This window comes from Bos indicus x Bos taurus, chromosome 9 (genome assembly GCF_003369695.1).
Source record: "Bos indicus x Bos taurus breed Angus x Brahman F1 hybrid chromosome 9, Bos_hybrid_MaternalHap_v2.0, whole genome shotgun sequence".
Classification (NCBI taxonomy): domain Eukaryota; kingdom Metazoa; phylum Chordata; class Mammalia; order Artiodactyla; family Bovidae; genus Bos; species Bos indicus x Bos taurus.
The window spans coordinates 52,581,874-52,598,393 of record NC_040084.1 but is presented as its reverse complement, the minus strand read 5'-3'; the positions used below and the strand labels follow the sequence as shown (position 1 = coordinate 52,598,393).

The following is a 16,520-nucleotide window of genomic DNA, read 5'->3' as shown; positions in this document are numbered from 1 at the left end:
ACAGAAACAGTTAAAAGAAATTTTTTTCTGCAAATAAAAGTTAAATGTGAAAACAATTGCTTTCTTATATGAGCAGTGATGTTTCAATCCTCCTAAGTACTGTTTAATAGATTTTCTTTCCTTAATATGGCCATCTAAAGAGCAACAATGCAACAAAAGAAAAAAATATATAAGAAGGTAAATATAGAAAATCTTTACCTATATTTCTAACCAATAATGCCTTTAAAACATTCTTCTTTTAACAAATACTGATAAACTAACCATGTGTAATTGTTTTTTGGCATGAAATAGGACAAACCAAGGTAACAGATACCAAAATTTGTACCTGTGTCAGAGTAAGTTCACCTAACTACTGCTTTAAAAAAATATTATTTGAAGTAGAGTCGACATGAGAGAGGAAATGACATTTGTGTATACAACTCTATGTTTATATGTATCCATGTAAGTGCTCACATATACACACGTATATATATATATGTATTTTTGCATTAATTCATTTGAAAAATGGGTACTGAGGTACAGAATGTCTTTAAAACCCAAATAATTAATAATTTACAACTAGATAATATTTATAAAGAACAAGACCAAGAATAGGCAACATGTGAAATAAAATTTTACCATCCATAATATATACAAACTACTTCAAATTAAAGAAAAACAGGAAAGACTGAAACAAAAAGTAATGCAATATATGCTTTGCAAAATATAATGAACAAATTAATAAAGCAAATATAAAGATAATAAAATTAAAGATGCTCAACTTCACTGATAATCAGGAAATTACAAAACAGATTCAATATCATTTTTCACATATAAGTTGGCAAAAAATAGAAATAATAATAGCCACTACTGGCAAGAGTATGAGGCAAAGATATGCTTATGGTTAAGTGTATAAAATTGGGGAAACTTATTATACAACACCAGAGCAGCATACACAATATTAGAAGTGCAATATGCTACTTCGATTCCAAAAACCTATTGTACAAAATAGCCTGTACAAGTATTTGAAGATGTATATACACACAAGGATGCTCAGTGAAATGTAATTTGTAATATTAAACAGAAATAACAAATATTAAAAAAGAGTTGGCTAAAATTATGATAGGTCCATAAGATCTATAACAAATGAATCAAGTAAAACTGTATGTACTAACATGAACAGATCTCTAAAAGCACTATTAAATAATACCCTCCACAGAACAATATGACACCACTTGTGGTTAGAAACAAAAACAAAAATTCTACCTATATATGTTTCTATGTATGTATACTAACAATAAGTACGGATGGATGGATAAATGGACCATTCTTTCCGGTACTTATCTCTAGAAAAAAGAAGTTAAGACCTTCACTTTCTAGTTTCATTACTGTTTGATTGAAAATAATAATAACTAGAAAACACTTACTTGTATAATCTTAAAAAACAATTTAAACATGTTTAGATTCAAAAAAAGGACATAAACCAGAAATCTATAAACTTACTCAATTTTTCACCAAGCATGTGAAGAATTTCCAGCACCAGCCAATGGATATCTAGGTGGAGATGTAGTAAATGCCATGATGGTGGGTAAAGCTGTGAATGATATTATCAACTGTGACTGAAAATTCATAATACTTTATTAGGTATTTTATAGCATGTCACAATAATCTTCCCTAAGCACAAGTTAAACTACCACTATTCAAAAGTGCAAGGGCAACTTCTGTCTTGTTTGTTAAGAGGCTTTTTTTCACTAGAGATATTTAAATATATCTCTTAACTGATATAGGATATATCAGTATATTTTAAGGATACACTCTTAACTGATGTTGCAGACAGACCCACCTCGGGGCTGCTTAACAGAACAGACTTGCATAGTAAAGGTAGCTACCAACCAAGAGATATTCTACTACAGCTGCAAACCAGTAAATGAATTTTTTTAAAACATCATTTTCATGATTTTATTTTAGACTTTAGCCAGGAAATATGGTTTTAAATGTAATGAATACCTAGGAACATCCATAAAATATTTTAAGGAGAACTTTTAAATCATTTTAAGACACTACTGTCACGTCCATAAAGAAACTAAAGTTAAAAGTGGTGAAGAAATTTACCCCTCAATTCATTCCTTAGGATTCAAACCTAATTCTATTCCATTCAAAAGTCAGTGCTCTTTACTGTGCATGCAGGTTATCAATAAATTTTCTCCAATCAACATTTTGATTCACTAAAATACAATGATTTGTGCTTTTTTATTAAGACATCTAAGAATGATGGAGAGGGATCTTGCCTTATCAAACATACAAACAAAATAAAACACTAGTAAAACAACATTGGCTCAGGAATAGATAATACACTGCAAACATAGGAAGAGAAGAGTGGACACACATTCAAATCAGCAGGGAAAGTGTAGGTCATTCAGTAGGAGTCAGGATGATTAACTTATTCATTTGCAAGATACTAGATTTCCTACTTCAAGGTATATTTTTTAAAAGATGAATTAGAAAAAAAAAAAATAAATAAAAGATGAATTAGAGATAAATATTTAAAAGTATGTATTTTACAAGAGCATAGGAATTGTATTAAAGAAAAAAATTGATAAATATAATTTTACAGAAAAAAATGATGTACCTAGCAAGTCAGCTTAATTGCTGAAAAAGATAAATGAAAATATTTGTAATACATAATACCAAGAAATAATATTACTAATTTTAAAAAGTCCCTTAAAAAGAATAAAAGACAGATGTTCAACTAAGAATACCAATTAAAGCATTTTCTTGCATATGAGAAAGGCAAAACATAAGAAATACGTAAAGTCTTGAAAGATGCTATTTCATGATTTTTTGGTTTTGCTGATGTTTCAGAACAGTATTTCAGTGTATGGCTATTTTGTTTATGTGCTGGTGATTCCATTCAAAGTAACCTATACTTTCAACAAGTCCGTCTAATTAAAAGCCTATGAAAGGTAAACCTTAGGTTGAGGACCCTTGCATGGATCTTTTAATTTCTGCTTCTAGATAAATTATTTTTATTTTTCTTAAGCAGTCAATGGATATTCAGAAAATAAAAGCCAGTCCAATTTACAGAAACTAAAAAGGAAAATTACCTTTCTCCTTACAATCCATCCATGAATCTTTATTAATTGACATGATTAAAAACAATTACCTAATTGGTTTCTATGGATTAGACATATTCACCTGTGAAAACAGCTGGAACTCTATTTACTTGTATTATCACATATATTGATCCCTGAAAAGTTGGATTTTTAATTGTTAAATTTCACAGAAATATAAACACTTTATTGTACGTTATGTATTTTGGCAAAGACTCATTCCTAAAAGCTGAAGGAATTGGTGATGTCAAAGAGAATAGACAGAACTCAGGAAATCCCATGGGGAATTATAATCTGTCACTCACAGAAGCTCACATTTTCCTATGGAGAATTTGTTCAATACATCCACAGGCTGGGTCATGCTAACAATACAATTTTTTAAAAAGCCAAAATTCAGAGAGAATAATTGTCACAGACAGAAAAAAAATGGCAGGCATGGTCAAAACATTCATATTCTGAAACTATCTCAAAAGCCAGAAAACATAACAATGTGTTTTGAAAGCCTAACTTTTTAAAGGTGATGATCTTAACTCTTCCGATAAAATAAAATAGGGTTTGCCCATACCTTGATCAATGGGAGAGAGGATACGAATTTTAGATCATAAAAGGTTATTTTATTTGCTTTGAAACTTTTAAGCATTTGCACTGTTACAAATTAGAATAGCTATCAGTGATTCAACATAAATGATTTCTAAGCACTTAATGCACTTTATTCAATTCTCCCAATAACTCCAGGAAGCTAAACCAATTACACAGATGAGAAGACTGAAGCAAGAGGTGCTATTTGCCCAATGGCACATAATTAATAGAAGGAGGAGCCAGTATTTCAACTCATGCAGTCTGGTCCAAGAACTACACCCTTGACTAATTTCCCTCATTCTTGAATGAATATTACCTGTGAGAAGAAAACAAAAACTTCAAAAATTAAATGTAACAAATCAAACCTTAGTCTGGTTTTGATTTACAAATGCTCCTGTATTCGTAGTGGGAAGTTCTGATAGGTGTCCTATATACAAGAGTAACCCATGGAGCTCATCAACCAACACTGAGGGAAGCTGTGCCTCCAAAGTCTCGTAGGGATGGACAGGAACATGACTTTCAGCATTACGTACTTGCAGGGACCTAAAACATGATGAGATCCAAAAGCTAATTAGAGTCTGGATAAATTTGCGTTCAGAAATTCATGTATTATTCGTATTACTCATCTGACAGCCTACCTGAAGATGAAAACTTTAACATAATGAAGAAATGTTACGCAGAGCTGCCTAATATTGTGTGCTTTGCAATGCAGCGTTGATATCTTCCCTAAAATCAAAATAGGTAACGTTAATCATGGTTTAAAGAATCAGTGATCGGTGACAAAAAAATTCTATAAGCTGTATAAGCAGAAATTCTCTATCTTTTCATTTGTTTCAACTGATTCTCACTATCCCCCTACCCTCCCCCCACAAAAAAACTGCTCTTAAGGTCACCAGTGAAACCAAGGTTGGCCAATCTAATGGACACACCTGTCTTCAATTAACTTGCCCTTACAGAAGTATTCCCTACACCTGGTTCATTGATACCATATGCTGCCAGTCTTCCTTCCTCCTCACTTTCCTATAATTCTCATGTTTTCTCTGTTTTTGTTTTCTGGCTGACTCATTTTCCCCTAGAGTGGTTATGAGTGTTTTGCACATAGTAACCACCCATATAATTTTTGCTGATGTAAATACTGAAGTAAGGGAAAGATGGCATGGGTTCAGGCTGAATGAAAAACAGGAATAAGTGATTAGGCAGCCTTATAAGTCATTATGAGTTTTGATTTCATTCTAATACAGTAGATGACTTTTCACTGGGTTCTGATTTAGGAGGAACAGGAATTGATATACATTTGAAGCAGATTTTGTACTCAAGATTATAGAAGGGCTAAGGGGGATGTGTTAAGAGACCTGTAGCAGTAATTAAAGAGATCACAGGAAAATGTATAGGTTGAAAGTATATTTTGATCATAAACCTACTGGGAATTTGATGGATTAGATATGAATTTAAAGGAAATGAAAGAATCAAGAATGACTTATAGGCAACAGTTAGCACCAGGTAATAAGTAGAGAAAACATGGGCAGCATAAGCTGGTTTTGGAGCACATCATGGACGTACTTGGATTGAGCAATCCAAGGACAGATGTCAGGCAATTTGACATGCAAAGCCTGGAATGCAAAGCAGACTGGAATATTTCAACATTTGGTGTTGTTACTATTTAGAAATAAAGTAACTGATGAGATGGTACATGTAGGAAAAGATATACAGAGAGGAGACTCGAGGAGCCTGATTATTAGCAATAGATCTGAGGTGGAAGGGGCTTCCCTGATAGTTCAGTTGCTAAAGAACCCGCCTGCAATGCAAGAGACTGTGGTTCAATTCCTGGGTCAGGAAGATCCACTGGAGAGGGGATAGGCTACCCACTCCAGTATTCCTGGGCTTCCCTTGTGACTCAGCTGGTAAAGAATCCTCCTGCAATGCGGGAGACCTGGGTTTGATCTCTGGGTTGGGAAGATCCCCTGGAGAAGGGAAAGGCTACTCACTCCAGTATTCTGGCCTGGAGAATTCCATGGACTCTATAGTCCTGCTGCTGCTAAGTTGCTTCAGTCATGTCCCACTCTGCGCGATGTCTGTGAGATCCCCCATCCCTGGGATTCTCCAGGCCAAGAATACTGAAGTGGGCTGCCATTTCCTTCTCCAATGCATGAAAGTGAAAAGTCAAAGTGAAGTCACTCAGTCGTGTCCGACTCTTAGCGACCCCATGGACTGCAGCCCACCAGGCTCCTCCATCCATGGGATTTTCCAGATAAGAGTAATGGAGTGGGGTGCTATCGCCTTCTCGGACTCTATAGACCATGGGGTCACAAACAGTCGGACACGACTAAGTGACTTTCACTTTCACTTTTGAGGAGGAGCCAAAATAAAAGAGGCAGGAAAAGGAGGAAAAACAAAGCCCCTTACCATAGGCAACGAATTATTATTCATATTAAACATAAAGAAAAACTTAATTTAAAATTTGTATTCAAATGAGTAAACATGGATACCATTTTGGCAAAACCAACATGAATATAAGTGTAAACATACTGTGCACGTATCTACATATCAACAAGTGCAATGCAATTCTACAGCTTAATTCTACTTTGCTTACAAAAGTCATAACAATCCCCCAGTGTCACAATTCTCAGCCCAAAAAGGCAGTACTCTTAAAAAAACAACTGCTATGAACTGCTGCATCTAGCCAAAATGGAGTAAAGGAAATCATACTTACTCACCTCTCATCTTAAACTTAAAAAAAAAAAAAAAAAAAATCCATAAAACAAGAGTTTTCAGGCATTGGACAAAGGCAACACAAGACTCCTAATCCAGAGAGATTAGTTCCAAGACTATACCAGCTTCCCACTAGAGACAGTTTCCAGGCTGCAGCACAGGGGCAGAGAATTCAGAGCCCAGATCACTGATTTGAGAAAACATGAGATCTGAGTTTAGGGAAGTCTAAATTTGCAGGGCAAAAGTACCAAAGAAGAAAAAAATGGCTACATAAAAAAGAACCTGGAGATGTGCAGAGGTCCCTTTTGAGTCTGACTAAGTACTGATCTGCAGGCCAGAGAAAAATACCGGAAAACAATTCCCTACAAAGCTTACGAAGATCAAGGAACAGTTTAAGTTCACACTAGCAAGAATTTAAAAAAAGTAATAAATCAGAAAAAATCCTCAGAAGTCTTACTAGAGCTGAACATTAGACTTAACATTAGACTACAGGCTACTTTTTAAAAGTCCTAACAAAATTTACAAGCTTCAAAAAGATCCAATGGATTACAAGTACTCAACAATGAGCCAGAACAAAATTCAACAGCAGTTTTAGGAATACAAGAAAATTCAGAAAGCAGCAATGTAAAAGCTACAAAGTCCATCACACAAGAAAAAATTACTAAATGTTCAAAAAAGCGGAAGAATATATCCTAAAACTATGAGGAAAAAGTCAATACAAACAAACCTGGAAATGACAATGATGAAAGAATCTGTAGTTAAAGTTAAAAACAGCAGCTGTAGATATACTCCATATGTTAAAGACAGATTAAAAAAATATGAGAACAGAAATGGAAAACATAAAATCCAGATGAAATGTCTAGAGACAAAAAAATACAGTACCAAAAAGGGAGTAACATTAACAGCTATATTTAATACCAGGTGGCAGTACTCTTCAGAGAAGGCAATGACACCCCACTCCAGTACTCTTGCCTGGAAAATCCCATGGACGGAGGGGCCTGGTGGGCTGCAGTCCATGGGGTCGCTAGGAGTTGGACACGACTGAGCGACTTCACTTTCACTCTTCACTTTCATGCATTGGAGAAGGAAATGGCAACCCACTCCAGTGTTCTTGCCTTGAGAATCCCAGGGACGGGGAAGCCTGGTTGGGCTGCTGTCTATGGGGTCGCACAGAGTCAGACACGACTGAAGCGACTTAGCAGCAGCAGCAGTGAAAAAAAAAAAAAAATATATATATATATATATATTATGTATACTATTCTGCCTCAACAGGAAAGCAATCCTTGGAGTATAATCAACGGGAGAACAAGAACCATGTGTACATCAGTAACTGACCCTAAGGGCTTTCTGGAGAGGGTTGAGGGCCAAGGGTTTACAGGAGTTTACTAACAAACCCCTGGTACAGCTTGCATGGGAGGGGAAAGCTGGTGTGTGTGTGCTGTGTGCTGTATGCTTAGTCGTGTCCAACTCTTTGCAATCTCATGGACTGTAGCCCACCAGGTTCATCTGTCCATGGAATTTCCCAGGCAAGAACAGTGGAGCGGGTTGCCATTTCCTACTTCAAAGGATATTCCCAAGCCAAGGATCAAACCTGCGTCTCGTGCAGTGGCAGATTCCTTACCACTGCACCACCTGGGAAGCCCAAGCTGACGCAGGGATAGTCTTCAGTATTGCTAACCTGCCCAATAAACCGGTCATTGTTTTTTTTAAGCAACTAAAGGGGCCAAAATGTCAGCGTAACAAGTAACCGTTTCAACAAATGGCCCACTATAGTGATTTTAGGTCCATAACTGCTTTTCAAGGAATAATCCTGCATAATAAATGCCTTCCACAAACCCAATTTAATTAAGTCATTCTATATAGTAAAGGTATTTTTGCTGTTTCCACTACAATCTTGTAGAGGCTCCCCAGGGGTTTAAAAGTAAAATTGGGACTTTTTGGCACTGCTTACAAAGACACCTATAATTGCCTCCCTTCCAAAAATTAATTCCTAACATAGTCCAACTGACATAATCACCACTTACTCCCTTTTCTCCCAGCTTTTATGTTTTTATACACGTCAAATGTCTTTGTCACAAAGTTGTTTCATACCTGAACTCAGCCTATCCCCAACACTTGTCCATAAGCTTTTGCCTGACTAAGTCCTCCTCATCCTTGAAGCCCCAGATCTGGTATCATCCACTGATGAGCACATACACAGATAAACCCCTCGGTTCCTGCAGCAACTTGCACATGTCTTTATCATTACACTTTTCCATTTGCCATGCCAATTATGCTTGTTTATCTGTTTTACTCAACTGCAAACTCTTCAGTAGCATAATTTTCCTCTTTGATTCATCAGCACCTTGCACATGAAGGAGGGACTTGGGTGGCAACAGAACAGGAATAGTCAAAATTTACTGAGGACCAGCTGAGAAAAAAGAACGGCCCTGGCAGCAGACAACAATTAAGGCCATGAAGTTTCCTAATGAAATTAAACAGTCATACATTATCAAAAATAATCACACAAAGTCACTCCATGATTTTGGTGAAACAAGGAAAAACAACAAACCGCCTTAGTAATCATGTTTGACACAGAAACAGGGCACTACACAACCACGTGGAGACAAGGTCCAAGAACAGAATATCCTCCTCTTCCAGCTAAGATGACTATCGCTTCATCACTAACTAGAACCTACCCTTGCCTTCTTTTTGTTCCACCTTCTAAAAAAAAATTTTAAATTACCATACGCTGTCACCAAGTTGCTCCAGCTTCTGAACAGCATCAAATCCAGAATAAAGCCTCTTAAACTCGACCCAAAATTAGTCTGCGCAAGTGCATACCCTACACAAACCCCTCCCTAATTCCGCTTGCTGAGAGGCCCCAACTGTTCCTCATGATGCGTTTCTCTCCCTTGCCTCCTAAGCTAATAAAACACTTTTTTGACCAAAGGTGTGTTTCGCATGATCTGTGGTTGCTGGGCATAACAACAGATCCTAAGCTAAGCACCTAATATGCATTATGCCATTTAGTCCTCACGAGAACTCAGTGAGGTGGGAACCTGGTGTGAGGCCTGCAGTTTGCTAGGGCTGGAACCCAGGCTGACCACACAATCATGTTTCTGAAGACTATACTGAACTGAAACTGTTCAAAGGAGAGGCAGCTAGCCTGTACTGAAACACACTGCCCTTCAACTCCCTTCACTCCCTTAACTATACCAATTACCCCACAATAAAAACAAAAACGGAAAGCATCAAAGGTAAACAAGAAGCTGGCATGAGGTCTGGCACTTTACATTTTCACCACTCCCCACCCCCAAAGCAAGTTACTAACTCACTTCAGAGATGTTTGGCCTTAAATCAATTTTACTTGCAGATTTGGAAAAATACCATAAATTTCATACAGGAGCAAAATTTAAGTGTCATACTTTTTCTGAACACTAAATATAACTGTCTCCTGAACTTCTGAACTAACACTTCCTTCAAGTTATGATGATATCCAATGACACATCATAGACCCATGTACAAGTCACTGAAAGAGAGTCATTTCTCTTTGTCTTTAAACACACTTAAAACTTACCAAAATCACAGCTGGCCTGTAATAAGGTTTCCAAGTTGTATAGCTGTTGCCTAATTTAAAAAATTTAGGGTAAGAATTAGTTTTTGAACAGTTTAAAGTATGTAACAATTACTTACAGATAGTGTTTCCAAATCTTTTACACAGCTTCAATGCCTCTCATTCCTGAATAATGTTTGATGTTTCATGAATGTTTATTAGCATCACCTTCAGGGAGTAAACACTTTGAGAGAAGATAAAACATGCCTATGTCTGTCCTCCCAAAAACAACTAAGAGATACATTTATCTCAAAAATTAAATATAGATTTCAACATCAAGAAGATACTGTTTATATCTCTAAGAAGTTTAAGATAGTTACATTAAACATCCTATGTTAAAAGTAACATAAGGAAATGTTAAACTGTGTCATATAATTACACAATAGGAGTTCTGAAAAGGAACAGAATATGTAATGTAGACTAATCAGGGAAAATTTTAATTTATGATGTTCCACCTTAATTTCTCGCAATAATCTTCTCTTGCCATTCTCTTCCTAGTTGCCTTTTTTAACTCCCTAAAGACGGAGCCATATTTATAACCTATGACCTGGATAAGACTAAACTCATTCTTTAATGTTTAAGATTATACAGAAGCACTCAGACTGTTTTCCCAACAAAACATGTAACATGGCACAGGTTCCATGGGATCAGGGTGAGAGGAGAAATCACTCAACCTTTCTATTTTCATTTAAATGTATCATGTATACATTCTTTTTTAATTATGTAAGTTTCAAGTATACAGCACTATAATTCCACATCTATATACACTACCACATGATCACCATCACAAGTCTAATTACTCTCCATCACCATACAGTTGACTTGATTCACCTTTTTCACCGACATCCTCAACTCCTTCCCTCTGGTAACCACTAACTGGTTTTCTGTATCTATGAGTTTGTTTTATTGTTTGTTCATTTGCTTTATTTAGATTCCATGTGAAGTCATACAGTATTTGTCACTCTCTGGCTTATTTCACTATGTATAATACCCTTGAGGTCCATCCATGTTGCTGCAAATGGCAGGATTCCATTCGTTATTAAGTCTGAATGATATTCCATTGTGTATATATATGTATTATATATAATTTTTAAAATGTATATATATATGTGTATACATACATACATTTAAAATTTCTTCATCCATTCATCCATCGAAGGATGCATAGGTTGTTTCTGTATCTTCATATCCTGACTACTAAAAATAATGCTATAATGAACACAGGAGATGAATCTATCTTTTCAAATTAGTGTTTCTATGTCCTTTGGATAAATACCCAGAAGTGGAATAGCTAGGTCATAGGGTAGTTCTATCTTAATTTTTTAAAACCTCCATACTATTTTCCATAGTGGCTGCAGCGATTTACATTCTCACCAACAGGGCACAAGGGTTCCCTTTTCTCCACATCGTCTTCATTTTGTTCTTTCTTTTCTTTTTGATACCAGTCAGATGTGACGTGACATCATTTCCTTAAGTCATGTTGAACATCCTTTTATGTGCCTGTTGGCTGTCTCTAACTATTCTTTAGAAAAATATCTATTCAGATTCTCTGCTTATTTTTTTCAGATTTTTGTTGTTGTTGTTGAGCTAAATCAATACTAACCCCTTATGTTAACCAAATATATGACTCGCAAAGAGTCGGACACGACTGAGCGACTGAACTGTCTGACTGCTGACTTGCAAATGCCTTCTCCCCTCCAGTAGGTTGCCTTTTCACTTTGATGACTATTTGCTGTGCGTAGTTTTTTAGCTTGATGTAGTCACATTTATTTATTTTTTGCTTGTTTCCCTTGCCTTTGGAGTCAAAGCCAGAAAAACATTGCTAAGACTGATGTCAGTGAGATCACTGCCTTTATTTTCTTCTATATATTTTATTGTTTCAGGTCTTATATTCAAGCTTTTAATCCTGTTTGAGTTAATTTTTGTGTATAAGATGGTGGCCTGGTTTCAGTCTTTTACCTGTGATTGTCTAATTTTCCCAACAGCATTCATTGAAGAGACTGCCCTTTCTTTAATGTATGTTCTTTGCTCCTCTGCCAGTAATTAACTGTCTCTATTTAGGTGTAGATTTATTTCTGTTATCTCAATTCTGTTCCATTCATCTATATGTCTGTTTTTATGCCAATAACATGATATTTGTTTACCATACCTTGGTAATATAGTTTGAAATCAGAAAGTGTGATGACTCCCGCTTTGTTCTTCTTTCTCAGGATTGTTTTGGCTATTTGGGATCTTTTGTGCTTTCAGGTAAACTGTAGAATTACCATGTATACATTCTTAATGTATTTTGAGACAATATTTGCCTTTGATAAGTAACTCCAAATCTCAAATCTAAATTATGGACTGGGTTTTAAGTAATAATGAATCATTTCAATTTAATTAATTGTGATAATGAGTAATGTTTATTTATTTTTTTATAAGTTCATATTTTTAAGAGATATATACCAAAGTATTTAAGGGTGAGATGGCATGATACCTGGAATCTGCTTTAAAAATATTTAAGCCAAAGGTAGAGGGAAAGGGACAGAAGGAAATGTGATAAATCATGATGTTTATCATAACTGAGGGAAGGTATGTGAGGGTTCACTATACTATTCTCTCTATATTTGAGTATGTTTAAAATTTTCATTAACATTTTTTAATGTTGTCCAGATTAATTAATCATATTTCTATTATACAGTCTGAAAAGTCTGAGTTCATTCTCCAAAGATTACTGAAAAATTATGTCTATTAAGCAGTCCTAATGCTAGGAAAGACTGAGGACAGGAGAAGGGGGGTGACAAAGGATGAATTGGTTGAATAGGATCATCGACTCAATGGACATGAGTTTGAGCAAACTACAGGACATAGAGAAGGACAGGGAGGCCTGGTGCGCTGCAGTCCACAGGGTCACAAACAGTCAGACAGGACTGAGCGACTAAACAACAAAAAGCAACAAAAGTATTTTTTTTTTCTTCCAAAGTTATGGTATACTTCAAAGCCTTAAATATTTGTTTTCAATAAATGATGTCAAATATGTGTGTGTGTGTTCAGTCGTGTCAAACTCTTTGTGACCCTATGTACTGTGGCCCACCAGGCTCCTCTGTCCATGAGATTTCCCAGGCAAGGATACTGGAGTGGGTTGCCATTTCCTCCTCCAGAGGATCTTCCAGACCCAAGGATTGAACCCATGTCTCCTGCGTCTCCTACATTGCAGGCAGATTCTTTACTACTGAGCCACTGCAGAAGCCCAATGTCAAATACAACAGAATAAAAATTCTGCAAAACCACTAAAAGAATAAACTCATTAAAACCATTACTCCATCAAGCATTACTGCTTAAGTGCTGTTACTGATAAGATAACCAGGTGAGCAGCAATCAAAATTCTATAGGTGTTTTTGTAATGTCAGTATTAGAAACCACCCAGAAATGTAACTTAAAACTGAATAGCAAAAAAAAAAAAACTGAACAGCATATTCACTCAATGGCAGTTTTTAAAAAAATACAAAACATACCTGAATAGATGAAAGAGAACTCTAGATGAATTCACTAATGCTGTTTCAGTAACCCACTCAATGCCAAATATTTCCACTGTATCCTCTTCAAAATTAGTTGGTAAAGGATCAAGATTCAAAATTACTCTGAAATAAAAATTCTGATTCAATTTCACAAAATGTATGCTATATCTCATACTATAGCAGGAGTTTCTGGCATTACATGAATCCGTATTACCCATGACATGTCAACAATAATGTTAAACGTCAGGTAATGCCTTGGTACCTTGTATCTCACTAATACTATAAATGAACTATATTAAGAATTCAACCCTGTATTATGATTTTTTAAAAGAAGAGGGTAACTAAAGAGCACTATAACTTGAGGGAAAAAGGTGGAACATACTTTCCATAGGGAACATACTTTCACCTGCATTCAACAGTGGTCTTCAGTTGTAGAGTTTCACCTTTTGAGGGGACATTTAATTTTTAAAACAGTGAAAGTTACTCTGAGCCATGTCTAAAGAAGGGCATAATCAAGTCGAATAACATCTTTTAAGGTCTGAAAGAAGGTACAATTGTAAAAATCAACAAAAATGGTTTCTGTTCTGAATAAAACTGCCTCAGCAGGTATTTCCAAAATATTTCAATAACAGGAGTTTTACTTAAATATGAATATATAACTGTTCAAGACAAGAGATTGGAAGGATAATATTTCTGTGAATTTACACAATCTAGAGCACTTACTCGAAAGTTAAAAAAAAAGCTTAAAATAAAGACCTATAAGACTTCTGTACGTGTAAATATACAGAATTAGAAGACTCTGGAGCAACAAAAAAACTGTGCCACTTCAAAAAGCCCAGATAGTTTATAATTCACTTTAAGTAAAAGGTAAAACTAGTGTCCGGCTCCCTACTCCAAAGCTGAGGCAGCGGTGAGGTAAGAGAACAGCAGGTAGCAAGGAAATTATCCTTCCAAAAATCTTTCAGGTATGTGTATGCTCTAACAAGAAACCAACAGAACTATTAGCGTGCATCCGTATGGTAATTCGAGCCGATTTACAAAAACAGTGCCCGATGAACATTAAAGTTTAACTGACTGAAGTCTTAATTAAATAACATACCTAAACAGACTCCTAAACTCTGAATAGGGAAAAACAGTTGCCGATTTTTTTTAACCTACCGCTTAAGAGCTCCACTGGAAAGGTAGGACTCTCCAGAAAAATGTTTTCCTCCTCCTCTGTTGTCAAAATCACAAGAAAAGCAAGGGGGATTGCACCATTCTGTCTGTAGTTCCAGTTCCAAGCTGTCGGTCAGAAACGTGGACGCAGGGGGACAGTTATCCATTGTTCACCATTTCCTGAAATTTTTGGAGTTCATTAATGACTATCAGTAAGGGCTCCAAAGAAGTTGTGATGTGATTCCTGGAGGTGGGGAGGGCCGAGAAATTTGGGGTGACCTCAAAAAAGTTCCCCAAACGTCCCCCTCCCCAGCACACAGGAAAAAAACGAGAAGCGAAATAAATCCTCAATAAATATACACCCCCCCCCCCAACCCGCCCCTGCCCACCGACTCCCCTAGATCAAGGCTGTCAGATTTTAGACTGTGCCCCGGACTGGCTGTGGCAGTAACTTAAAAATCCCATCTACGTCAGACCCGTCAGTACAGGGTGAATTGGGGGAGAAAAAAAATGTTGGCAGGACAGATTCAGCCTCAAGCCCAGAGCTCGACTAGACCTGCGACCTCCGCTAAGTTACTACACCGCACTGAGCCAGGTTCCCCGCAGTGCCGGAACTGCAAGCTCCCCGGCCGACGCCAGGCGTGGATCCAGAGGGCCCAGAGCAAATCTCCGGTCTCCCGACCTGGGCAAGTCCCGCCAGGTCCGCACAAAGCAGCGATCTGCGTGGGCCGACCACAGGGCGAGGGGATCCGGTGTCCTGCACACCCCGGCGCCCTTGGTTTGGTGCACGTCGTACCTACTCACTCTAAGATCCGTACCTACTCACCCGGAGATCCGCCCCGGCGGTCCCGGCCAGAGCCAGCGAGTCCGTGGGGGTCTAGATCACAGACAGACGAAATTCCCGCCAAGACGCCTGCGTTCAATGAGGGCGGGGCCACGGAGAAGCCCGCCCCCCGAGGTGCGCTCGCGAGATCTCTGAGGGACCCGTCGGAACTCCTCAAGTTCTCGCGAGAATCTTCCAGTCCAGGACTCCGTAAGGCTATTTGCATTTTTACTTCTTATTTTTTTTTCCCTCCCTTTGGTAGTTTTAATTGGTACTTTGGGCCGGAACGCGGAACCTCACTTGAGAAGGAAACGGGCTGAGGTGAACGAGGTTTAGGGACCGCGGGGTTTGTAGTCTGGCCGAACTTAAGAAAAGAGCTCCACTGGAGCCAATCGCAAGCGGGTGTCTGAGGGCCGCGCCTGAGCCTCTAGTTGCTGGGCTAGTCCCAGCAGCTGCTTTGTCGAGGTCGTAGATGCCTTTGTTCATGGATGTGGACAAGGCAGGTGCAAAAATGAGGTTATTCCAGTGGGTGGAAACACTGAGTAGGTCACATGGAACTTGATTTCGGTATAAAAACTGTTGTGCGCCTCCCCGCCCCGCCCCCCCCCCCCAACAACATTATCTGGACAGGTTTAAGACACTTAACCTTGGACACTTTTGTAAAGACTTTTCAGTCTAAATCAGAGATAACACCGTTCAGCCGTCTTCAGTTTCAACAAAACATGGGAATTTCTCATTTAAATGTCCTGCTGTAATTTGAGTATTCTCCATTGCCCTTTCATCCAAATATAGTTTGTCCTGGGTGTAATAGCGAAATAGACCCCTTTTTCTTTTTTCAAGTGTCTGTTGTTGAGTAGTCAACTTGGTTAAACAAGTGAGTGGAGTGTAAAGAATTAATAAATTTTCTGAAATAATTTAAGCTACTACTTTCATAGGTGGTGTATCATTATGAACCCCCAGCAAATAACTGATGGCATGCTCAAGAGACGTAGTTGTAAGGTGCTTAATGAAAGGGCACTTTACAAAGAGGTGGGTGGTATTACCAGGAAACAAAAGTGATGGTGAAGCTCCCA

At 37.5% G+C, this 16,520-nt stretch overlaps 1 protein-coding gene and 1 long non-coding RNA gene across 4 annotated transcripts in view; one reads left to right on the top strand and one right to left on the bottom strand.

Annotated features, from left to right (window-relative positions):
• Positions 1-15,562, bottom strand: part of MMS22L (MMS22 like, DNA repair protein) — a 125,029-nt gene extending 109,467 nt beyond the window's left edge. Inside the window, exons 1-7 of one of the 2 annotated variants that reach the window (XM_027551364.1) lie at positions 15,443-15,562; positions 14,628-14,804; positions 13,467-13,592; positions 9,937-9,986; positions 4,307-4,394; positions 4,034-4,211; positions 1,483-1,573 (exon numbers count right to left, since the gene is read on the bottom strand). In XM_027551364.1, coding sequence (XP_027407165.1) covers positions 1,483-1,573; positions 4,034-4,211; positions 4,307-4,394; positions 9,937-9,986; positions 13,467-13,592; positions 14,628-14,791 — 697 coding nt within the window. In that variant the 5' untranslated portion in view covers positions 14,792-14,804; positions 15,443-15,562. The remainder of the gene's footprint in view (positions 1-1,482; positions 1,574-4,033; positions 4,212-4,306; positions 4,395-9,936; positions 9,987-13,466; positions 13,593-14,627; positions 14,805-15,442) is intronic. The other variant, XM_027551363.1, reaches the window with a different exon arrangement.
• A 27-nt stretch (positions 15,563-15,589) lies between these two features.
• Positions 15,590-16,520, top strand: part of LOC113898337 — a 429,587-nt gene continuing 428,656 nt past the window's right edge. The window contains exon 1 of one of the 2 annotated variants that reach the window (XR_003512612.1): positions 15,590-15,657. This is a non-coding gene — a long non-coding RNA (uncharacterized LOC113898337). The remainder of the gene's footprint in view (positions 15,658-16,520) is intronic. The other variant, XR_003512613.1, reaches the window with a different exon arrangement.